Here is a 25,878-nt window from a genome sequence, read left to right on the forward strand (position 1 = left end):
GACAATATGGTGGCAAACAATGTATTTAGGAGGCTATATGTGGCCTCATACTGTATATAGGAAGCGATGTGCAGGCTCATACTGTATATAGGAAGCGATGTGCAAAATCATACTGTAGATAGGAGGGGATTCAAAAGAAGGAAATATCCAGCTACAGGTCCAGGGAAAAAATTTTAAAAGCAAAAAATAAAGGAGAGAGATAAAGTGGCGCCTGTGTAAAAGGATTTGTAACTGCTGGGAGTCTAGATACCAACCACAAGGAAATCAAATGGATTATAAATATTTGTGATAGACTCGCGCTGAAAAAAGCTGGGAGAAAAGCTAGTCAGTGTCACTTATTAATGAGACAAATAGAAGAATATTTAATAGGTAAAACCTGACAAGAATAAACAATAAATTGCAGTTAGCCCAATGGTGGGGATAAATAGCTGAGAAATAAATAGTGATTAGTATATCTTATTAAATATATTGCAACTCGCCCAGTACAAAGCTGAGAAAAAAATGGTACTAAATGGAAATAGCAAGTATTGCACTCAAACAGTTGATGAACCAAGGAGAGATGGCATGTACCTGAATAGAATTCTCCTTCAGGCTGCAAATAAGAGCGGCAGGAAGTAAAGGGTTAATATGTACATAGAACACCTAATTGGGTGAAAATATTAAATGGTCATAAGCAATATGTCCCGGTCCTGAAGAAGGAAACCGAGTTTTCCGAAACATTTTGGTTTTGGCCCTCTTTGCCACCCGTATCTCCATCCAGCAGCAGTTACGAGGCACCACGTTATCTACCACGTCACACAGGTCCTGCTCCTACTGCACATCCGCCGGGACGCAGCTATTGACCATAGTCACCGGATCCCCGCCGACCGCTGGAGAGCAGGAGTGCTGGTCTCACACTACACCTCGGCATATCGCCGCATCTCCCAGGTCCAACCTTTACTCATGGCCGGCGTTAGGGGCAGGCAGCTGCCTAGGGCCCCCCACTCCCCCAGGGGCTCCCAGCCAGTAGTGGCACACCACGCAGCCACTACGGGGCCCGTGGGTCAGGGGTGCCTGCCTGCCCCCAGCGCCGACTCCCCCGCCACATTGAACTATACCGGCGTCATTATGACACCGGTACAGTTCAAACGAATGATGGGGGATAGAGCGTCAGATGATGCTCCCTCTCCCATCATTCCCTCTGACATTGTGGGTGCGCGATGACGTCACTTCATTGTGCACCCGCTGTGCACCATCGGCACAGGTGGGGGCGGCCGCCACGTTGGCGGTAGAGGGGAACGGGAACAGGTGGCTCCGGACGGGGTGTTCTCACCTCTCCGCTCCCCCTTTAGAAGCTGGTGGGGGGCGCGTGGACCAAGCCGCCCGGGGGAGGATGCTGCAGCGTCTCAGCCATGTGGAGGAATCGGAGGTGTACGGGACCGGCGACAGTGAGGTGTGTCTGCTACCCGTGTGTCTCCTTCCCCGGCCACCAGCCCCCTGTGACACCAGCCCCGTAAATTCTTCCATGCTCTGCCCTTGCTCCCTGCTCTCCCGTGCCCCATGTCCTCGTAGGTCCCCAAGTCATTGTGCTCCTCCCGGGCCGCCATACCTGCCTTGTCTCTCCTCCCCTGGTCCCCCAATGCTCCCCATCTCCCATGCCCTGAGTCCTCCTGCACCCCAATGTATTCCCTGTCCCTTGTCCCTGTGTGACCCATCTGCAATGATCTCAAGTCTCCTTGCATCCCCTTGTTCCCCCATCTCTCTTGTCCCCTTGCGACCCTTTCTCACTGTGTGTCCCCATCTACCCTGTCTTTGTAATCCCGGTGCTCCTTTCTTCCCCTTTACCCTTGCAGCCCTGCATCCCCATGTGTCTCTATCTACTTTGCCCTCGGATTCCCCGTGTGTCCCCTTGTGCCTGTCTCCCTTGTCCCCTTGGGTCAGTCTCCCTTGCCCAATAGTCCCCATGTGTCCCCTTGTGCCTGTCTCCCTTGTCCCCTTGTCAGTCTCCCTTGCCCACTAGTCCCCGTGTGTCCCCTTGTGACCTTCTCCCCTGCTTCCTTGCCCCGTGTGTTCCTTTGTGCCTGTCTCCCTTGCTCTCTAGCCCCCTGTGTCACCCTTGTGCCTGTCTCCCCTAGCCCCCTTGTGTCTTTCTCCCCTGCCCCCTAGTCACCGTTTGACCGTGTCCTTCTCACTGCCCCTGTGTGGCCCTCCACCTTACAAGGGTCTCATGTTCTCACCATCTCCTGTGCTAATATAATGTCACTTGGTTGTGAATTATTTTTTTTTCTTATCATTTGTTGAGGTTGTGAGTCGCCCTCCCAGGGCTGTGGGGTACTCGGTACAGGGCCGGTGTGAGAGGGATGTGTCACAGCAGCGGTGACCCGGTCCGTGGCCCTGGGCGCCCAAATCAATGGTGAAAAGTGGTGGTTTGTAGTTAATGGAATAATAGTTTGTGACGCCACCTGTGGTGTTCAGCAAGGGAGGTGTTAAGCCGACGCTGCAGGCAGATCCACTGGGACTGATGGTGTGGTGCAGCAAAGATGGTGTAGCCCCCACAGGTGGAGCTGTAGTCCCACGGCAGTGTAGGTGCAATGGCTGAGGAGAGGCGCAGAATGGTGGGGATGCTGGTACCCAGATGTAGTGGTGCTGAAGGTGTTAGCGCACAAATGAATGGAGGACACCAGGGCTTGCAGTTTCAAAGCTTTACTCACAATTCGTGGTACCCTTTGGTGCCTGCCTCCGTGCCGTGTCCTCCGGGGCAGAGACTCAATCAACCTCCCGGGCAAGTCAAGGCTCTCCTCTCCAACACTCTACTTGCACGGCAGACAGCTGTAGCCTGCTTCAGGGACGCCTTACTCCCAGCTCTCTATATGTGTTGCTGTTGTGCCTTAAGTCTTAGGTGGGAGTAGTGCATTTACAGCCAACTACTCCACCGGTGTCTGCTGCAGAACCATAAGTGTCCATACAACCTCGGGGACCGGGCCCCGGCCTTGCGCTGAGAGCCTATAGGCAGGGTTCCTCTTCCAACCTACGTCTCCTCTCTGTTCTCTCTACTCCTTCGTTCCGTACTTGTCTCTCCTTATGTATGCTTAGGTTGCAGTTCTACGCCTCTCTCCTTCTCTTCCTTTACCCGTGCCAGCTGGCTCAGATCACTGAAGCAGCTGCAGCACTCTTTCTGCTCTCTCCTCTCAGACTACTCTGAGACTGACCTCCCGGACTGACCTGTACTTCTAAACCTTCCCAATCTTTTATATGCGAAAAGGAGATGAATCCAGCGAGCCAAGTTTGTTGAAGCACATATAAAATCTTTTTGTTTATTTCAAACGTAGATCAAAAATATTTATCCATACCAGCATATTATAAATATAGGCAGAGATAGGAAAAATTACTGCTGTAAAGCGCACGGCAAGACGCGTTTCGGCTAGACCTTTATCATTGCCATAATACACATTGCTATTTTTCTGGGATATAAGAAGGAAAAGATCCTAAGATAGGTGGTGCTATAGTTGATTAAGCGTTAATAGATCACACTTGTGGGCATCCACCTATAAGATTAACTATTTAAAAACAAGTGTTAACCCTAACAAAAGCTAATACGCTAGCAGTAATTTTTCCATATTTTTTACAAATATTTTACAATACATGATATAACAGAATATATATACAGAGATTTTATTCTCATGTTATCCTCCACAATACTTCCATAATATAATTTTTGCTCAAAAAAATATATTTATGAACTTAAGACAGAGCAGGTTATAATTATTAACATAAGAATCATAATTTTAGGATTTTTAATAAATTCTAATTAAATCTTGTCTATTGTTTAAGCCAATTGGCATCCTAGTTTCCAAAGTAAAAATCCAAGCAGATTCTCTGTTAAGTAGTTTACGTTTTCTATCGCCCCCTCTGATAGACCGTGTTACTAACTCTATTGCTTTAAACCTGAAACTATCAAAATTGCCAGAATGATATTGTGAAAAATGCCTGGAGACCGCTAATGGATTGAAGCTGGAGGGGTTAATGGCATCAGAAATGTGTCTTCTAATTCTTTTCCTCAGTTTTCCCGTTGTACAACCTATATACTGTTTACAACATGATGTACAGTCAATCAAATATACTACATAGGTGGAATTACAGTTCAAAAAACTGTTAATAGGATATTCTCTGTTGCTATGGAATGAGGAAAATTTGTTGATTTTATGTGCATATTGACAACAAGTCTCTTATTTCCACATTTAAAAAACCCCTTTAATTTCAGCCAGGTGTCACTGGTTTCCAGCGAGGAATTCAAATACCTTGAGAATTCTCATGCCTATCAAGAAATATTCTATGATCCTACTATTGAATTTAGTGGGGAGCTTAAAGCATTGCTAGAGGAGGGCTTATTCAATGGGGCTCTAACACAGAGGTTATGTGACTATCTACATGTCACCTGTCCAATTGTTCCTATTTACCATTCCCTCCCTAAGGTCCATAAGGATGTATTTCCACCTCCACTACGTCCTATAGTGGCAGGTATTGGATCTTTGGGAGAGAGATTAGGAGAATGGGTGGATCATTACTTACAGCCTCTGGTGAAAGAAAACCCTAGTTACATCAGAGATACCAAAGCTTTAGTTACCATGATGGAAAATTTTGTATGGGAGGATCAATACTCCTGGATTACAAGTGATGTAGTTTCATTATATCCATCGATCCCTCATGGGGTGGCCATAGATTCCTTAATTCATCACTTAGAAACATTTAGTAATTATGCTATAGAAATCAAGGATTTTTTGGTAATGGCAGTAAGGTTTTTACTTAGTCACAATTATTTCTCTTTTAATAGCAGATTTTTTCTGCAGAAGACTGGAGTCAGCATGGGGGCCAAGTTCTCCCCGTCTCTGGCAAATTTAGTTATGGCCAGATGGGAGGAATTGGTCCTATATGCTGACTCCAACCTTTTTTCTAACAGCCTGGTGTGGACAGGGCGTTATATAGATGACCTAGTCATTATATGGAAAGGAACACAGGAGGAAGCCTCCAGTTTTATAAACAGCATTAATGTGAATGATTTCAACTTAGCCTTTACACATTTTTGGAATAAAAATTCAGTGAATTTTCTAGATGTCACATTAACAGCAGGTCTAGATGAAAATGATAATAAAAAAATCTTTATTAGCCCCTACCGCAAAAGCACTGCCAAAAATACATTACTGGCAGCTGATTCTTGCCATCCTCAACATGTGATAAAAAACATCCCCATAGGAGAGCTTATAAAGTATAAACGAAATTCGACTGATCCAAAAATGTATAAAAATGCACAGGAATTAGTTAATATGAGACTAAAAAATAGAGGATATCCAAATTGGATGTTACAGAGAGCAACCAAAATAGTCAAGGATATTGATAGAAAGGATTTAATAATAAATAAAAAAACAACAAAAAAACACAATTTCCAAATAATAAAAAAAAAATTTTCTCTACTCCATATAGTCTTCAGTATAACAACATAGTTTCTATTATAAAGAAATATATTCCAGTGTTAAGCCAGGATCCAAAACTAAAACAAATTATTGCAGAAAACCAAATTACTTATGTAGCAAAAAAAGCACCTACTTTGCAGGATAAACTATCGCCCAGTCTGTATTTGAATTCCTCGCTGGAAACCAGTGACACCTGGCTGAAATTAAAGGGGTTTTTTAAATGTGGAAATAAGAGATGTACTTGTTGTCAATATGCACATAAAATCAACAAATTTTCCTCATTCCATAGCAACAAAGAATATCCTATTAACAGTTTTTTGAACTGTAATTCCACCTACGTAGTATATTTGATTGACTGTACATCATGTTGTAAACAGTATATAGGTTGAACAACGGGAAAACTGAGGAAAAGAATTAGAAAACACATTTCTGATGCCATTAACCCCTCCAGCTTCAATCCATTAGCGGTCTCCAGGCATTTTTCACAATATCATTCTGGCAATTTTGATAGCTTCAGGTTTAAAGCAATAGAGTTAGTAACACGGTCTACCAGAGGGGGCGATAGAAAACGTAAACTACTTAACAGAGAATCTGCTTGGATTTTTACTTTGGAAACTAGGATGCCAATTGGCTTAAACAATAGACAAGATTTAATTAGAATTTATTAAAAATCCTAAAATTATGATTCTTATGTTAATAATTATAACCTGCTCTGTCTTAAGTTCATAAATATATTTTTTTGAGCAAAAATTATATTATAGAAGTATTGTGGAGGATAACATGAGAATAAAATCTCTGTATATATATTCTGTTATATCATGTATTGTAAAATATTTGCAAAATATATGGAAAAATTACTGCTAGCGTATTAGCTTTTGTTAGGGTTAACACTTGTTTTTAAAAAGTTAATCTTATAGGTGGATGCCCACAAGTGTGATCTATTAACGCTTAATCAACTATAGCACCACCTATCTTAGGATCTTTTCCTTCTTATATCCCAGAAAAATAGCAATGTGTATTATGGCAATGATAAAGGTCAAGCCGAAACGCGTCTTGCCGTGTGCTTTACAGCAGTAATTTTTCCTATCTCTGCCTATATCTATAATATGCTGCTATGGATAAATATTTTTAATCTACGTTTGAAATAAAGAAAAAGATTTTTTATGTACTTCAAACTTGGCTCGCTGGATTCATCTCCTTTTCGCAATTATTGTTGGCAAGAGCTCCTGTCATTTATCCATTGCTGAGAGCCTATACAGTATAGCAGCTTATCTCTTGAACCAACCGGGTAAGCTGGAATTTTTTCTTTTTTATTGTCATTATATGTTGGGGGCTGCCTATTGCTTTGGGGTCTGCTCTGGGGCAGTTTAGATTTCCCCTTTCTTTCTTTAGGCCTATTTAGTTCTCCGGCTGTGATCGAAGGGTCTAGGGCATCGTAGGAACCCCCCACGGCTACTGTTAGTTGTTGTGGATAGGATCAGGGGTCTGCAATCCGATAGCTACCAACCTCTCCGGTTTTCTGGACTTAGCTTGTATTTTTGTTTTTTCCTCCTTCGGTGACTCATTCATAACATGTCACCTCCCTGCTGCGCGGCGATCCCCAGGATTGGGCTTTTTCTCTGACACCTGGAGATCCTATTCTGGCTAATGTAGATGCGTTTTTTCAGGCCCTGGGGTTGTTGTATGACGAACCTAATGCTATTGATCAGGCTGAGAAGACCTTATTGGCATTGAACCAGGGTCAGGATGCTGCGGAGTTATATTGCCAGAAGTTCCAAAAGTGGGCGGTCCTTACTAAATGGAATGATGATGCCCTGGCAGCTCTCTTTCGGAAAGGTCTGGCAGAAACTGTAAAAGATGTTATGGTGGGATTTCCTGTCCCCTCTGGTCTTAATAACTCTATGTCATTAGCCAATCAAATTGATCGACGTTTACGTGAACGTAAAAGTACACGAGAGGCGGTGGTGCCTTTTGAATAAACTTCTGAACCCATGCAGTGTGATAGGGTTTTGTCTAGGGCGCAACGCCAAGAGTTCAGAAGGCGTAATTAGTTATGCTTCTTTTGTGGAGACGCCTGTCATGTTATTTCTGTCTGCCCTAAATGAGAAAAACGTTTTGCTCACGTATTTGCGGTGGGAAGTGTACAGCATAAGTTCCTGTTGGCGGTTACCTTGATCTGCTCCTTGTCTACATTTTCTGCTAAGGCCTTTGTTGATTCAGGAGCAGCCTTGAATCTGATGGATCTTGATGCTGCCAAACATTGTGGTTTCCCCATGGTGCCCCTGAGGACCCCTATTCCCTTGAGGGGGATTGATGTTACCCCTTTGGCGGAGAATAAACCCCAGCATTGGACCCAGGTAATAATGTGGGTCGCCCCGGACCATCAAGAGAATTGTAAATTTTTGGTGTTGCACAATTTACATGATATTATTGTACTGGGTTTTCCTTGGTTGCAAACCCATAATCCTGTTTTGGATTGGAAATCTGTGGCTGTGGTGAGTTTGGGTTGTCAATGTGTTCCTAGTGACACTCCTGTTTTCTCCACCTCTCCCCAGTATTAACATGTTCCTGACTATTTGGCTGATTTTTCTGATGTATTTAGTGAGAGTAAGTCCTCGTCTTTGCCTCCTCATAGGAGTTATGACTGCGCAATTGAGTTAATGCCCGGTTGTAAATTTCCCAAGGGTCGGCTTTTCAACTTATCGGTACCTGAACATGATGCTATGCGATCTTATATCAAGGAATCATTGCAGAAGGGTCATATCAGTCCATCCTCTTCACCTTTGGGTGCTGTTTTTTTTGTGGCCAAAAAAGATGGCTCATTAAGGCCATGTATTGACTATTGTTCCTTTAACAAAATCACTGTTAAATATCTGTACCGTTACCCCTGATTTCTGATTTATTTTCCAGAGTTAAAAGTGCTTGTTGGTTTACCAAACTTGACCTCAGGGGGCGTATAATCTTATTCACATCCCGCACGGGGATGAATGGAAGACGGCGTTTAATACTCTGGAGGGACATTTTGAGTACCTGGTGATGCCTTTTGGGCTCACTAATGCACCTTCGGTCTTCCAATCTTTTATGAACAATATTTTCCGGGACCTTGTGGATACGTTTTTGATCATTTATCTGGATGATGATTTGATTTTTTCCAGTGATTGGGATTCTCATGTGGAACATGTCCAGACTGTGTTCCGGATTTTGAGGGAAAATACTCTATGTTAAGGGATCGAAATGTCTTTTTGGTGTACAGAGGATTTCGTTTTTGGGATTCATTTTGTCCCCGTCTGCTATTGAAATGGACCCGGCCAAGGTACAGGCCATTTATGATTGGGTTCAGCCCACTTCTCTGAAGGCTCTTCAGAAGTTTTTGGGTTTTGCTAATTTCTACCGTAAATTTATAAGTAATTTTTCTGGTATTGTTAAACCTCTGACGGATTTGACCAAAAAGGGCGCTGATGTGGAGAATTGGTTTCCAGAGGCAGTCTCGACATTTCAGGAGCTTAAGCAGAGATTCACTTCTGCTCTGGCTTTATGGCAACCTTGATGTTTCACTCCCATTTCAGGTGGAAATAGATGCTTCTGAGATTGGTGCAGGAGCCGTTTTGTCTCAAAGAGATCCGGTAACCTCTAAGATGAATCCCTGTGCCTTTTTTTCTCGAAAATTTTCTCCATCTGAACGTAACTATGATGTGGGGAATCGGGAATTATTGGCCATGAAGTGGGCATTTGAAGAGTGGAGACATTGGTTGGAGGGAGCTAGACATCAAGTTGTGGTCCTCACCGATCACAAGAATTTGATTTATCTTGAATCAGCCAAGGGCTTGAATCCTAGACAGGCTAGGTGGGCCTTGTTTTTCACGCATTTTAATTTTGTGGTCTCCTTTCTTCCGGGCACTAAGAATGTTAAGGCGGACGGCCTTTCTAGGAGTTTCTTTGCGGATTCTCTTGATGTGACCGAGCCTACTAGCATTCTAAATGAGGGTGTAGTTCTCTCCGCCATCTCTCCTGATTTGAGACGTGCCCTGGAGGAATTTCAGGAGGATAAACCGGAACGATGCCATATGGGAAAATTGTATGTCCCTGACCAGTGGAGGAAAAGAGTAATGTCTGAAATTCATTGCTCCGCGTTGGCTGGTCATCCAGGTATCTTTGGTACCAGAGATTTGGTGAGTCGGTCTTTTTGGTGGCCTTCCTTATCTCGTGATGTCAGGAATTTTGTGCAGTCCTGTGGGACTTGTTCTCTGTCTAAGCCCTGTTCTCGTGCTAGTGGTTTGTTGATTCTCTGTCTCTCAGAGAATGACTGTTATTTGGGTGATCTGTGAAAGATTTTCTAAGATGGTCCATCTTGTACCACTGCCAAAGTTGCCATCTTCTTCTGAGTTGGTGCCCTTGTTTTTACAACAAGTGGTTAGTTTGCATGGGATTCCTGAGAACATTGTGTCAGACAGAGGGGTCCAGTTTGTTTCCAGATTTTGGAGAGCTTTTTGTTCCAAATTGGGAATTCAGTTGTCTTTCTCCTCTGCATTTCATCCTCAGACCAATGGGCAGACTGAGAGAACAAACCAGACTTTGGAGTCCTATTTGAGATGTTTCATATCTGCTGATCAGGATGATTGGGTCTCATTTTTGCCCTTGGCCGAATTCACGCTAAACAATAGGGTTAGTTCTGCCACTTTGATGTCTCCTTTCTTTTGTAACTTTGGGTTTCATCCTCGATTCTCTTCAGGGCAGGAGGAATCTTCGGCCTGCCCAAGTGTGGATTCTGTGGTAGAGAGAATGCAGCAGATTTGGGACCAAGCAGTGGATAAGTTGTCCCAATCTCAGGAAAAGGCCCAATGGTTTTCCAACCGGCATAGGACCATTGGTCCCCGGTTTAAAGTGGGTGGTATGGTTTGGTTGTCCTCAAAAAATATTCCCATGAAGGTTGCATCTCCAAAATTCAAGCCAAGGTTTATTGGACCTTATAAGATTTTGGAAATTCTTAACCCTGTTTCTTTCCGTTTTGCTCTTCCAGTTACGTTTAAGATTCATAAGGTTTTTCATAAATCTTTGTTGAAAAGGTTTGTGGAGCCAGTAGTTCCCATGGCGCCGTCCCCTGACCCTGTTTTGGTTAAGGGTAATTTGGAGTATGAGGTAGAGAAGATATTGGATTCTCGTCTGGCTAGACGAAGACTTCAGTACTTGGTCAAGTGGAAGGGTTATGGCCTGGAGGATAATTCTTGGGTCTCTGCTTCTGACATCCATGCCAAGAGATTTATTCTTGTCTTTCACTGGGCCCCCTCCTCAAGGGAGGGTACTATTGTGAATTCCCTTGCTCATAACAGGAACCACTGTCTGCCAAGTAACACTGAGTTCTGACTGAAGGAATATCTTCCGAACAATATGCCGTCCTGCAGCTGAAGTTTTTCCCACTGCCGTAACATCCGCAGCATTTCGGGCGACGCAGCACTACTCTCCTGATGGGTGGGCACTTGTTCGGCTGCGGCCCACTGCCTCAGCTGAGCTATTTCCTGGTCCTCTTGTTGTGTTCGAACCCACTCGTCACGGGGTTGGTCCATTATACATTCACGAGACATCTCCTGCCTTTGCTCCCGCGTGGCTGCCATCGTCCTGGCAGTTTCTCCAATCTCCGGGAGTTCTACAGCCTCCACCTCTTCATCCCGATTAGGAGCTGGCCTACGATAGTTTATTCAGGAAAGGGCATCAGCATGGGTATTCTCTGCTCCTCTTTTATAGGTGATCTTGTACTGACATTTCACCATTCGAGTTACCCAGCGTTGCTCTAGTGCCCCATGCTTCACTTTCTCCAGATGGGCTAATGGATTGTTGTCCGTGCGCACGTGAACTTCAGAGCTGCCAGGTAATCCGCAAATTTCTCCGTCATAGCCCACACTAACGCTAACAACACCAGCTAGAAGGAACTGTAGTTATCTGGGTTCTTCTCGTAGTCGTGCAAAGACCAGCTCGCATACGCTATGACGTGTTCTTTCCCATCCTGTATCTGCGAAAGTACTCCTCCATGCCCATGAAGGCTCCCATCGGTATGCAAGATGAACGGTTGAGTATTGTCATCGTAGGCTAGTACGGGGGTCTCCATCAAAGCTTTTTTTCAAGGCTAGGAACGCTTCTTCCTGGCTCTCTCCCAAACTGCACATTCCTGTTTTTGGCACAGGAGGGCACCCCTTTCAGTAGCTTGAGAAGGGGATTTGCGATGTGTGTAAAGTCTTTTACGAAGCGTCGGAAGTATCCTGTGAGTCCCAGGAATGCGCGTACATCCTTCACGGTTTTTGGGGTAGGCCACTCCTGCACCACAGTGTCTTTGGCTGAGACAGTGTGCCCCAAATACTCGATTTGAGTTCAGAAGAGATGACACTTTTGAGGTTTTACTTTCAGCCCATGCTTTTGTAGTCGACTCAGAACCTGCTCCAGTCTCCGTAGATGTTCCTCGAATGTGGGGGCAAAGACAATAATGTCGTCCAGATAGCTCAGTTTAGCTTCAAAGTTCCAATGTCGACTTCAAAGTTCAAGTCCCTCAAACATCTCTCCATCAGACGTTGGAACGTTCCTGGTGCATTGGCAAGACCGAAAGGCATGCGGTTGAACTCGTATAGTCCCATCGGGAGAAAGAAAGCTGTCTTGGCTCGGTCTTGTTCGGACATTGGAACCTGCCAATAACCACTGGCCAGGTCTAATGTAGGAAAGTATCTGGCTTTTCCGAACACGGACAGGGACTCCTCTATTCTCGGCAATGGATACGAATCTCGCACTGTACAGGCATTGAGATGACGGTAGTCCACACAGAAGTGTAAAGTCCCGTCCTTCTTCCGCACCAGGACATGGGGGCGGCCCACGGACTCTGGATCTCTCGAATTACTCTCTTCTTCAACATTTGCGACAGCATCCCCTTCACCTCCTGGTACATTTGTGGGGGTATCTGATGGTATCGTTCTCTGATAGGTGCCGCATTCCCAGTGGGTATCTTATGTGTTATTGTGGTGGTGTGCCCAAAATAGTCCCCATGCTTTGCAAACATATCCTGGTATTTTCCTAGCAGGGACTCCACCTGGGGAGTTCGGCATGTGTTCTAGTATCCGTCGCCCCTCCTTCAGCAATCTGGGGTCCGGGGTCACTTCAGCACCTACAGTTACCATCCATGGATCTTCCGGCTTTACAGTCAGCTGCACTGCTTCAGACGGAACTAATTCGTCGGGCATGCCTAGGATGTGGGCCACTTCACTCCTGGGGGGGCAAGGTCACGTCATTCTCTCCCAAATTTACACATCACACGAGGACAGTTCCATTTTGCACCGTAGCCAGGGTCCACGTAACTAATATTCCTGATGGTAGCTGATCGGCCTTACTAGGTTCAACTTGCATTTCGACTCCCTCCAGAAGGATACCAGCCCAGATGGGCAGGGGAAGCATGGTCTGTCCAGGGGGCAACACTCGATTGACAGAAGCGGGTACAATTATATTACCGAGCGACTTTCCATCACTGTATGTTTCCTGGGCCTGAGCTGTCCATATTAGTTGCTAGAAGACTCTTCTTTGAGGGATGTGGATGCTCCACTGTCCAGGAACTGGTCTGGTGACTCATTGATGAGAAGGCTTCCGAAGTCTTTAAGCACGTTCATGCCCAAGGTGACGGTATGGTCTTTGGCCTCTTCTCCATCTATCAGCTCTACTCCCCTTTTCCCTACATCTTTTCCGCAAGACCACTATGTTCATCCATACCACCCCTGTGACCGGGATGGGAAAGTGGTTAGCTGCTGTGAGCTTAATCGCTTAATCACCGGCCCCCATTCTGGCAGTATCGCCTCCGTGAAGTGTCGGCCGAAATACCCCTCAGGCATGGTGGTAATCTGAGAGCTAGTGTCTACTAGGCAACTAACTGCTCGGCGGTTCATCTCATCCCAGACCAAGGGACACATGGAAACGAGGTTGGTGGGACTTTTATTACTCCTTCTCAAATTATCAGGCTCTGGGCGGCGCCCCCCGAGCTCGGAGCCGTCTAGTTTAACAGATGTCGCTGGAAAGGTCGGCTCCACCGGGTGCACCACCTAGCTATATGGCCGGGTTCTCAACAGTTGTAGCACGTGGGGGGTCCTTTTCGCCAGGTGACACTAGCCTCATGTTGAGGGGCGGGGCCTCTCTGTCTCGCACCGGTGGACTGGACTCTATGGCAGGGGTTCTCTTAGATTCAGCCAATTCTTCATGGATCTGTTTAATCTCCTTCCTCAAGTCTTCCACCCATTGGGGCAGCGGCTATGGTGACGGCTACCTCCCCGCTTCAGACCTTCCCCACCGGCACTATCACTCTCTGCTCCTGCTTGCGCGTGCGCGCCTCACTCCCGACCTCAGAGAAAGTCATGCTTGGCTTTACCCGCATGTGCTCTCGCAGGGCCTGCTAACAATCATCACGTCACGCAAACCGTCACCAGCTGGTCTCGCAGCACAACATCAATCAGCCCTATTCCTATGCCATCCTTCTGGATAATGGCAGTATGGAGTTCCTCCAGGACATTCATAAACTGCGTCACGGTCTCCCCCTCTCTTTGAACCCGGTGGAAGTTGCATGCACTGTTCCCCTATGTCAGTGGGGTCCCCATGCCTCTCCTCAAGTATAAGTAGAACTTTATCCAGGGTATCTCTCGCCGGGGGGTCTAAGCATAACATAGTCCGATGCCTCCCCCTCTAGGGCTATCACTGCTATCTCTGTTTCCAGGGCCGGTATCATGGGATGCATACGCATCAGCATCGGATGCCCTCTGTCCAACTCCACAACATAACATTGTTCCCAGAAAATTTTGGCAAACTATTTAACCTGGCTCCCAGAGAGATACCAGACCTGGGGCCTCCCCCAACTGCTTGGTCTGCCGCCTCCGCACCGTTGTGCGACATCCTGCCGACTATGCCACTTGTAATATCCTGCAGGCACGGAGGATGTTGCCACGGATCTGAGACAGACCAAGAGTTAACGGGTTTATTTACAAGGATATTCACTTGACGCAGGGAGAAGCAACGGGGGGGGGGAATTGCAACAGATAAATGGTAATACAGTATTTAAGGTAATAAATGGAAGCAGAATAAACTTATCAGTCTGAAGAAGGCTTGATTGAAGGGTCTAATCCTCCAACGTTGGCACCGTCGACAGCGGCACATGTAGTCTCTCAAGTCTCTGTCCAGGAAGGAAAAACAGCCTCTGGGGCAAACAACAGGATGCTGGGCAGTGAGAGGGGGTCCTGCTCTCATTACTCTTAGTCACAAGTCCACACTCAGTACGTGTCTCCGCAGGAACGTTACCGCGCTCCTTGGTCAGTCCAGCTGTAGTGAAACCTCCACCAGGGGGAGCTGGTGAGGGAAGAGAGGTTACACACTAAGAGCAGCAACCCTGAGCAACAGCACAGGTGACACAAGTAACGAGAGAGAATAGTCAGACGAACCGAGTCAGAAACTAGCAGGAGCAGACGTACCAGAAGGAGCAGCAATACACGTAGTCAAAATACCAAGCCGAGAGTCAGAAAGCCAGAACATGAGCACGGGGTCCAAAACGTGAGACGAAATACGTGGTCGGGGTACAAGCCGGGGGGTCAGATGCCAGAGAGGGAACGTAACAGCAGAGACGACTACCAAGAGACGGGGTCAGAGATCAGTCCGGGTCATACACGTGAATATCAGTCAAAGGCAGGAGGATCACCAAGGTACAAGGGTCAGAGGCTCTAAACTGGAAGCTTGAGCTATCACTAACACTGGTCAGCAGGCTGTGAGAGACTGAAATAGCCCAGCTAACTCCAGAACGAGGCTGAGATTAACCCCCGCATGACCAGTCCGGAGTGAAGACAGCAGAAGATAAACTCCGGACTGGACCATGACAGTTGGATCTAATAACGCTGCCTGCTATCAGGGGGGGACACTTGATCTGCCAAGTTATGCAGCAGATCCATGCTGGATCTAATAACGCTGCCTGGTGTTAGGGTTTCTCTGGTTGCAACGGCATAACCCGGTTATTGACTGGGGGTCCCGGGATATTGTTAAATGGGGACCTGGTTGCTCTGAAAATTGTCTTGCTACTGTGTCTATGTCATCCGTCAGTCTGGAGGGTATTCCAGAGTACCTGAAGGATTTTGAGGATGTGTTCTCCGAAAAGGAGGCTGAGGTTCTACCACCACACCGCCCATTCGATTGTGCCGTGGATCTTGTTCCCGGTGCCAAATTGCCCAAAGCCCGGCTGTACAATCTCTCCGGCCCTGAGCTGTCTGCTATGAAGGAGTATATCTCTGAGAGCCTCCGTAAAGGGCATATACGGCCATCTGTCTCTCCCGTGGCAGCGGGGTTCTTTTTTGTTAAAAAAAAAAGGATGGTGGATAAATAACCTTAAGAAACACTTATCCTCTCCCACTGATACCTGATTTGTACAATCAATTGTCGGGGGCTAGGTGGTTCTCTAAGTTGGACCTCAGGGGGGCGTACAATCTCATCCGTGTGCGGGAGGGGGATGAATGGAAAACTGCGTTTCTCACCTCTGAGGGTCTGTTTGAAAATTTGGTTATGCCCTTCGGTTTGACTAACGCACCAGCGGTATTCCAGAATTTCATTAACCATGTTTTTCTGATTTTATTGGACGCTTTGTAGTTGTTTATCTTGATGACATACTCATATATTCTTCTGATAGACAAAGTCATATGGGTCATCTTCATGCGGTTCTCCAGAGGCTCAGGGAGAACTCACTCTTTGCCAAATTGGAGAAATGTTCATTTTTTACTCAAGAATTGTCCTTTCTAGGGGTCATCCTGTCCACTGAGGGCTTTCGTATGGACCCTAGGAAGGTACAGGCCATTGTGGATTGGGTGCAACCCAGAGATCTCAAGGGTCTTCAGCGATTTCTGGGTTTTGCCAATTATTATAGAAAATTCATCAAGGGGTTCACTCAAGTGGTCAAACCCCTCACTGATCTCACCCAAAAGGGGGCGGATCTCAAAAACTGGTCAGCTCCAGCTGTGGCGGCGTTTTCTTTGTTAAAAGAACGTTTCATGACTGCTCCGCTACTGGTTCAACATGACTTGTCTAAACCATTCATCATAGAAGTGGATGCCTCTAAGGTGGGAGTGGGGGCTGTGTTGTCCCAGGGGCCCACCACATTAACTAACTTAAGACCCTGTGCCTTCTTTTCTAAAAAAATTTTCCTCTGCTGAAAGAAGTTATGATGTGGGTAACCGAGAGATGTTGGCCATTAAATTGGCTTTTGAAGAATGGAGGCATTTTTTGGAGGGGGTTGTCCATCATATCACTGTCATTACAGATCACAAGAACCTGTCTTACATCGAATCCGCCAAGCATCTGACTCTGAGACAGGCAAGGTGGTCACTTTTTTTTTCCCGATTTCAGTTTTCCATCACTTTCAGACCAGGTTCCAAGAATGTGAAGGCGGATGCCTTGTCTCGCAGCCTAGATCCGGTATCGCCTCCTGAGCCTCCTTCCTCCATTCTTCAGCGCGGGGTGGTGGTGGCTGTGGTGTCCCCGAGATTGGAGCAGGAGATTCGTGAGGCCCAATCTCTTGCTCCTCCGTCCATACCTGAAAATAAGCTCTTTGTACCTGTCCATAAATTTCATCACCAATCTCCCACCCTCTACTGGCAAAACCGTGATCTGGGTAGTTGTGGATAGGTTCAGTAAATAAGCACATTTTGTACCCTTAACGGGCCTTCCTAATGCTGAGACTCTATCTAAGCTATTCATTGAGCATGTGATCCGGTTGCATGGTGTGCCTGTCAGTGTGGTGTCTGATAGAGGGGTGCAATTCGTGGCAAAATTCTGGAGAGCTTTTTGTAAAAGGCTGGGCATCAATCTGACCTTTTCATCGGCCTACCATCCCGAGACAAATGGTCAGACTGAAAGGACCAATCAGTCTTTGGAGCAGATCCTGCAGTGTCTTGTCCCATCCAGACAGGATGATTGGTGCTCTGTGATACCTATAGCGGAATTCGCCTTCAATAATCGTGTCAATCAGTCTACTGGTACTTCTCCTTTCTTCTGCAACTATGGGTTTCACCCTCATTTTGGTGAATTCTCCAGACTAGATTCGGAGTGTCCAGGGGCTGGTTCGGTCTTTTTGCGGTTGGAGGAGGTTTGGAGGGAGGTTCAGAAAAACATTGGGGAGGCTCAGGGCAAATATAAATTTTTTGTGGATAAACGACGCTCGGTGGGGCCGACTTATCGGGTGGGGGATAAGGTATGGTTATCCACCAAAAACATAAGGCTGAGAATTCCCTCTGCTAAGTTGGGTCCCAAGTTTATTGGTCCGTATGAGATTTTAGAGGTGATTAATCCTGTGGCCTTTCGCCTGCATTTGCCTCCGTCATTACGGATTCCTAATGTGTTCCATAAGGCGCTTCTGAAGCCGTCGGTGCCTTCCTCTGATGAGTCTCCCTCACATCCGCCGCCTGTTATGGTAGATGGTCAGACTGAGTACGAGGTGGAACAGGTGGTGGATTCTCGCATGCTCCGTCGTTCACTTCAGTACTTGATCCATTGGAAAGGATACGGTCCTGAGGATCGGTCATGGGTGTCGGCGCGTTCGGTCCATGCAGATCGGTTGGTCCGTGCCTTTCACGCTCGCCATCCAGGGAAGCCTGGGGGTCCAGTGGCCCTCCATTGAGAGGGGGGTACCATCGTTGACTTCTGACGTCACTGGGTTAGTGATAATGTAGTGAAACCTCCACCAGGGGGAGCTGGTGAGGGAAGAGAGGTTACACACTAAGAGCAGCAACCCTGAGCAACAGCACAGGTGACACAAGTAACGAGAGAGAATAGTCAGACGAACCAAGTCAGAAACTAGCAGGAGCAGACGTACCAGAAGGAGCAGCAATACACGTAGTCAAAATACCAAGCCGAGAGTCAGAAAGCCAGAACATGAGCACGGGGTCCAAAACATGAGACGAAATACGTGGTTGGGGTACAAGCCGGGGGGGTCAGATGCCAGAGAGGGAACGTAACAGCAGAGACGAATACCAAGAGACGGGGTCATAGATCAGTCTGGGTCATACACGTGAATATCAGTCAAAGGCAGGAGGATCACCAAGGTACAAGGGTCAGAGGCTCTAAACTGGAAGCTTGAGCTATCACTAACACTGGTCAGCAGGCTGTGAGAGACTGAAATAGCCCAGCTAGCTCCAGAACGAGGCTGAGGAGATTAACCCCCGCATGACCAGTCTGGAGTGAAGACAGCAGAAGATAAACTCCAAACTGGACCATGACACCAGCTACTTCTCTCAAGGGCTCTGGTGTTATGATTGAGTCACCGTAGGAGGCAAAAACAGAAAAGCAAGCTAAGTCCAGAAAACCAGAGAGGTTGGCAGCTATCGGATTGCAGACCCCTGAACTTATCAACACAACTAGCAGTAGCCGTGGGGGGTTCCTACGATGCCCTAGACCCCTCGATTACAGCCGGAGGACTAGATAGCCTAAAGACAGAAAGGGAAATCTAAACTGCCCCAGAGCAGACCCCAAATCAAAAGGCAGCCCCCCACATATAATGACGGTGAAGCAAGAAGAAAGAACACAACACAGACAGAAAGAAAGACTGAGCAAAGACGGGGCCCAAGCTAACTAGATAGGAAAGGACAGGAAGGCTGTTGTCTGCAATCCGTGAAAAACCCTATGAAAATAAGAGCCAACAGACTGACAGTGAAAAAGGCCCTGAAGACGCTAGGCTTCAAAAAGACTATGTCAGTACTCAGTAATATTCTGAAGACAGAGCAACCGGCAAAAGGAGATTCAGCTCACCCCAGCAGGTAATGGCAGAATCCAGAAAAGCAAGGAAAACAAAAACAAAGCCCAAATGCAAAAAGGCAAAGCAGAAAACTTAGCTTTAGAGGAGCAGGAATCAGACTGGTGTCCTAGAAGTCCACAGAGAAATCACCCGCAGGGTAGAAGGGCGTCGGCAGCCTTATATCCAGTCAGTGACTCCACTCAGCCAGTCATCATCATTAGGCTCAGGTGCCTGATAATCAGGCTCATTACCTTCCTTTACCAGAATAGGGAGTTTACCAGACCTCAGTGATGAAGGGGAAAATGAACTCACAACACTCTGGTCTGTCACGGCGCACGCTGGGTCTGCAGGCACTAGCGTCGGTTTCAGACTTGTCACAGGAGTCTGGCGGGTCCGCTTTCACACAAAGGGCGCTCACCTTGTGCTGTCGGTCTGTCTCAGTCCTCAGCCGGAGGGTTTTCTCGCTTGAAGGAAGCAGTGCAGCTCACAGCTCTCTCTGCCGCGCTGCACTTTCCTACCCTGACTCTCCTCTGCTTCCTGTGTGCAGCCCCTTCTAACAGGTCCCCGCCCCCCGCAGTCACATGGAAGGGTCGGTCCAGGTCTGATAACCTTCCCCCAGGAAACGTGGGCTGGCTGTGCGGGAATCAAACTGTATGTGGGAGATGACTGTGGGGCATTATACTATATTTGATGAACTGTGGGGGCATTGTACTGTATGGGGGGCTATGGGGCATATGTTTGTGAAAGAATGTACTATGGTGGCATCATATTTATGTGTGAGGGGCTGTGTGGGAAAGTACTGTGGGGGCATACTGTGCATGGGAGAAGCTACAAAGAGGGTATAATATTGTATGAAACACCACTTTATCTTGGAGACAAACATCTATCTGGGTTACAAACTTTTTTTTTCACCTCATTGTTGCTTGTACCCATTGTCACAAACTCATATATGCCTTTTTTCTTACTATGAATACAAGCAGGAGAGTATAGTTTTGGTAATTCAACATATGTCCTGAAGTGTGAGAATTTCTGTGAACAGATTATTTATAGTGAGTGATAAATGCCATAAAAATATTTATATAGCATAATTGTTTTTTACTATTTAAACTATAAAAAGTGAACACTAATGTAACTCTTACATACAGTATGTATTTGGCAAAATGGCACTTAAAAAAAGCACAGCTCGTCTTTCAAAAAGACAAAATCTCATGGTGTAAAACTTGAGTAAAAATAAAAAGGTATAGCTGTGCAATCATGGATGAACAAAAAAAAAAGCCAAGAATTATGCTTAGTTGAATAAAGAACAGTTTTAGCATCCAAGACATCAAAATAGTGTAAGTTCTATTCTCCATTACAGGATGGGGATGGATACCTAAGCTACTGAAATGCCCAAGAACTATAATACATTTTTAATTGGAGATATTTGCTAATATTATTTTTATTATTATTACACCTACTACATATTGGCATAGAATTTTGGAGATGGGAATATCCTTTTAACCCCTTTCTGACATCGGGCGTACATTTACGCAGATGTCGGACTCCCTCCCTTTGATGTGGGCTCTGACGGTGATCCCACATCAATCCCGGGACATGGCTGTTTTGACCAGCTTTTAGGATAAATTTCTTGGATTTTCGAAACGCGTTGGGAATAAAAGGGTTAATTCATCAACCTGTTTATTGGATATGAAATTTGTCTGGCAGCGCACGTAAATCCAAGAAATTTATCCTAAAAGTTTTCATGTGGCGGTCTCTGTGTTGTGGACCGTTGGATGTGCAGCAAGCTGACATACTGATCCTACGTGTCTGACTCTCTCCTGGAAAGGGTGAGTATAAATCTTAACATTTCTTATAAGTTTGCCCGGATAAGACCCTATTGCGCTCCTGACTTTGCCTATAGTGTGAACAAGTTTGTTTTGAACAGCTGACATGTGACTGCAATAGCCGCGGATGGAATCGTGATCCATACGCGGCTATTAACTAGTTAAATGCCACTGTCAAACGCTGACAGGGGTATTTAAATGGCGCTTCCGGCAATCGCGTTGGAAATACACACACCGGTGACCCCTGTCACGTGATCGCGGGTCACCGGTGTGTCGGCATGACAACCAGAGGTTTCCTGGAGACCTCTATGGTTGTCAGTGCCGGCTTGCTATGAGCACCACCCAGTGGTCGACGCTCACAGCAAGTGAGTAAATCTGCAACATAGATGCAATCTGATCATCGTCTCTATGTATCAGAGCCGATCGGGTTGTGGCAGTTTCTAGTCTCCCATGGAGACTACTGAAGCATGCCAAAAGTTTAAAAAAAATGTTTTACAAATCTGAAAAAAATTTTAAAAAATAAAAGTTCAAATCACCTCCCTTTCTCCCCATTCAAAATAAAATAAAAAAAATAAAACTAAACATACACGTTTGGTATTGCCGCGTTCAGAATCACCCGATCTATCAATATAAAAAAAGAATTAACCTGATTGCTAAACGGCGTAGCGAAAAAATATCAAAACGCCAGAATTACGGGTTTTTTTGTTCGCTGCAACATTGCATTAAAATGCAATAATCGCATCTGCACCAAAATGGTATCATTAAAAAAGTCAGCTCGGCGCGCAAAAAATAAGCTCTCACCCAACCCGAAATCACAATAACTGGAAACGCTACAGGTATCAGAAAATGGCGCAAGTTTGGAATTTTTTTTCTCCACTTAGATAAAAAAGAACCTAAACATGTTTGGTGTCTATGAACTCGTAATGACCTGGAGAATCAAAATGGCAGGTCAATTTTAGGATTTAGTGAACCTAGCAAAAAAAGCCAAACAAAAAATAAATGTGGGATTGCACTTTTTTAAAACAAATGTGGGATTGCACTTTTTTTGCAATTTCAACGCACTTGGAATTATTTTCCCGTTTTCTAGTACACGACATGGTTAAACCAATGGTGTCGTTCAAATGTACAACTCGTCCTGCAAAAGACAAGCCCTCACATGGCCATATTGGCAGAAAAATAAAAAAGTTATGGCTCTGGGAAGAAGGGGAGCGAAAAAAGAAAACGCAAAACAGAAAAGCTCCGGGGGTTAAGTTAATGCTTGTTTAAGTACAGATCCAATCTGCCTATTGCCCAGTTTCAGTTTTGGTGTTAATAAGTATAAGTTGATATGAGACACATTCCCTTCATTTATATTTTATTGATTAGAGAACATCCAAAACATCAAAATAGTGTAAGTTTTACTCTCCATTACAGGATGGTGATCGGCTCCTAGTATTGAAGCCTTGTATGTAGGGGCCGTTCTCTCTGCATACATCTCTGTCAGTATTTATGTTCCTTCCTCATTCTCTACCATCACTGTGATACTGGCTGCCTGTCCATGTAGCACAGTAATATACAGCATCATCCTCTGGATGCACCCCATTAATGTCTAGATATCCAATGTTACCAGAGGCGGATCCCACAAATCGTGCTGGGACCCCGTCTCCTCTTCTGTTGTTGGATTCAGTGAAATAAACCAAAATGAATGTGGGTTTGTTCCCAATTTTTTGTTGTGTAAATATCACTCTATTGTTGCTGACAGTGAGACCCCCTCCTAGGGTACAGGACAGTCTCACATTTAGACCCGGAGATGCCGTAATCACAGACGGTTCCAGAGTCACTGAATGCTGAGCCTGGGACACTGCAGAAGACAAAACAGTCAGGACTGTGAGACAAGGTTTCATACATAATCTATCATGTCCATATATATAATTCACTATTACTGTACCTGTGATAAGTGCAGTCAGGAGACAGAGGGTGAGTGCACTGATCATGGTGAGAAAGTCAGAGACAAAACAGCCAGAGGTGAGACAGCCACAGGTGGAGCTTTCTTCTATCTCTTCTTCACCAGCACTCTGCTATCATATATAGTCCTCCACTCCTCCCAGTATGCAAAAGCATCTAGAAAATATAATGTCATTCTAAAAATTCAGGATGTCACAGAGGTCCTAGTAATAATAACTTACACTAAGGATTCACCCAGACCTGACACCCAGGGATAATAATTTTCTGCAAATCATTGGACTGTTTGTAAAAATAACGACTTTCTTTAATAACCTTGAACAAATTAGAAGTGTCTGTGACTTTCTCTGAAGTTGAGAAGCTTGTACAGATTAAGATCACTGTAGTTACCATAATTTTATAGTTCACAATGAATGTTGCTGATTTCTTCTTATTAGTATTTTGGGCTATAGACAAATATCACTTAGATTTTTTTATGATTTCATATGTTTTTTTATTTGTCCGGGAAAAAAATGTAAACACTACAGTATATCAGTGTGGCAATTTCTAAGGTTAATGATGGGTATCAGGACCACAATATCAATAATAAAGATTAAAAAAGAGAGAGTATATGATCATTTATACAGTGAAAACAATGTAAATCACATACAGTTGTGCTCAAAAGTTTACATTCCCCAGCAGAATTTTTGCTTTCTTGGCCTTTTTTCAGAGAATATGAATGATAACACCAAAACTTTTTCTCCACTCATGGCTAGTGATTGGGTGAATCCATTTATTGTTAAACTACCGTGTTTTCTCTTTATAAATCATAATGACAACCCAAAACATCCAAATGACCCTGATCAAAAGTTCACATACCCCATTTCTTAATACCGTGTATTGCCTCTTTTGTGGTAGTTGTGGATGAGGTTCTTTATTTTCCCAGATGGTAAAGCTGTTCACTCTTATTGGCAAAAAGCCTCCAGTTCCTGTAAATTCCTGGGCTGTCTAGCATGAACTGCGCGCTTGAAATCTCCCCAGAGTGGCTCAATGATATTGAAGTCAGGAGACTGAGATGGCCACTCCAGAACCTTCACTTTGTTCTGCTGTCTTCAATGACAGGTCGACTTGGCCTTGTGTTTTGGATCGTTGTCATATTCGAACATCCAAGTACGTCCCATGCACAACTTCTGGACTGATGATTGCAAATTTGCCTCCAGTATTTGCTGATAACATGCTGCTTTCATCTTTCCTTCAACTTTGACCAAGTTTCCTATACCTTTGTAGTTCACACATCCCCAAAACAGTAAAAATGGTGTTCGTTTCATCATAGGCCTTGTTGATCTCTCTTCAAATGTAATGTTTATGGCTGTGGCCAAAATGTTCAATTTTGGTCTCATCACTCCAAATTACCTTGTTCCAAAAGTGTTGAGGCCTGTCTCAGTGCTGTTTTGTGTATTGTTGGTGAGATACTTTGTGGCATTTGTACTGTAATGGCTTTCTTCAGGTGACTCGACCATGCAGCTCATTTTCCTTCAAGTGTCTCTTTCAAGTGCCTCCTTATTGTGTTGTTTTTACAGAGCCACTGATTTTCCATTTGTTATTCACAGTTTGAATGCTGCTGACTGGCATTATCAATTCCTTGGATATCTTTTTGTATCCCTTTTCTGTTTTATACAGTTCAACTACCTTTTCCCATGGATCCGTTAACAATTCTTTTACATTCTCCATGTCTCACAATCCAGAAATGTCAGTGGCTGGATGAAAGATGCAAGAGTTTTTCTGAATCCCAGAAACTCTCTCAGCTTTTCTGCACACACACAGATTACAAGCAAACAGGTCACAGGTGAGGATGTTACCTTTAGTAGCCATTCAAACCCATTTGTGTCAACTTCTGTGCATGTTATCAAGCCAAAATCACCAGGGTATGTGAACTTTTGATCAGGGTCATTTGGATGTTTTGGGTTGTTATTATTATTTAAAAAAGAGAAAACACAGTAGTTTGACAATAAATGGCTTCACTAGTGATGAGCGAGCATGCTCGGAAGTGCTCGGTGCTTGCACAAGCATCTTGCTGCTCGCGATGCTCGGTGAGCGCAGAGTATTTCCGGGGTTGCTCGGCAGGAGCTCGGGTCCCTGTCCTGCATGTTTGGAGCTCTTTGTAGCACCAATCAACATGCAGGGATTGCCTGCCACACACTGTAATTCCACAGCCATGTTGGTTGTGGCATTACACTGATTGGCTGGCTCACAGCGTCATCAGGTCTATATCAGACCTGGCGCTGCTCTGCTCATCACAGTCAGCTCCGGACTTAGGCAGTGTAGGAAGAGTTGCTGCAGAGAAAGGGACAGATTTGGTGGTGTATAAGTTAGGTTGGGTATACCATTCTGAATACACAAATCCATATAAATCAACAGTCCTTCTGAGGACTAATTACGGTATATATAGATATCAGTGGGAGGTAGGCTAAGCAGGCATTGTATGTGGCATACTTCATTGCATACAGCAAGAGGGTCCATTCCATTACTGTCTGCTGCTGCCTATTACTGATATTTACCGTATATACATAGATCCAAGTATCAGTGGCCAGGAATAATTTTTTTTACATCTTAATCCTGATTATTTTCTTCAAAAGCAATCCAGAGCACACATTTTTTTGGCTCCATTTGCTTGTTGGCAGTGTCGCGCAATAGGTTAGTACCAGAAGTTTCCACATTGAGACAACCATCATTTGGGTGTCCCAATATGGCGGTCGGTGAACTTCCTCCCCTTGGAATTCTGGGATACGGTGACATCTGGACAGGACAGGAAATGAAAACATTACAAGGCAATTATATAAATAGACTAGAAAAAGGCCCGATGCTATCACATCGGGAGTGCAGTGAAATTAACATCTGTGTATGCTTAGTGGTGCTG

General features: G+C 45.2%; 1 protein-coding gene and 1 long non-coding RNA gene across 7 annotated transcripts in view; one reads left to right on the forward strand and one right to left on the reverse strand.

Moving 5' to 3' along the window:
- Nucleotides 1-25,878, reverse strand: part of LOC141069520 (immunoglobulin lambda-1 light chain-like) — a 1,030,357-nt gene that overhangs the window by 976,865 nt on the left and 27,614 nt on the right. For 2 of the 4 annotated variants that reach the window (XM_073559154.1, XM_073559157.1), the window contains exons 1-2: nucleotides 22,969-23,074; nucleotides 22,564-22,881 (exon numbers count right to left, since the gene is read on the reverse strand). The exons of the other annotated variants lie outside the window; for them this stretch is intronic. In XM_073559154.1, the coding sequence (XP_073415255.1) occupies nucleotides 22,564-22,881; nucleotides 22,969-23,014 (364 nt within the window). In that variant the 5' untranslated portion in view covers nucleotides 23,015-23,074. Of the gene's footprint in view, nucleotides 1-22,563; nucleotides 22,882-22,968; nucleotides 23,075-25,878 lie in introns of those variants that run through there. 4 annotated transcript variants of the gene reach the window in all.
- The window catches only part of LOC141069522 (uncharacterized), a 209,683-nt gene that overhangs the window by 140,590 nt on the left and 43,215 nt on the right, over nucleotides 1-25,878 (forward strand). The gene's annotated exons all lie outside the window — the stretch shown is intronic.

The sequence above is a fragment of the Dendrobates tinctorius genome, unplaced genomic scaffold (genome assembly GCF_039654945.1).
Source record: "Dendrobates tinctorius isolate UK_male_01 unplaced genomic scaffold, ASM3965494v1 ptg000265l, whole genome shotgun sequence".
NCBI lineage: Eukaryota > Metazoa > Chordata > Amphibia > Anura > Dendrobatidae > Dendrobates > Dendrobates tinctorius.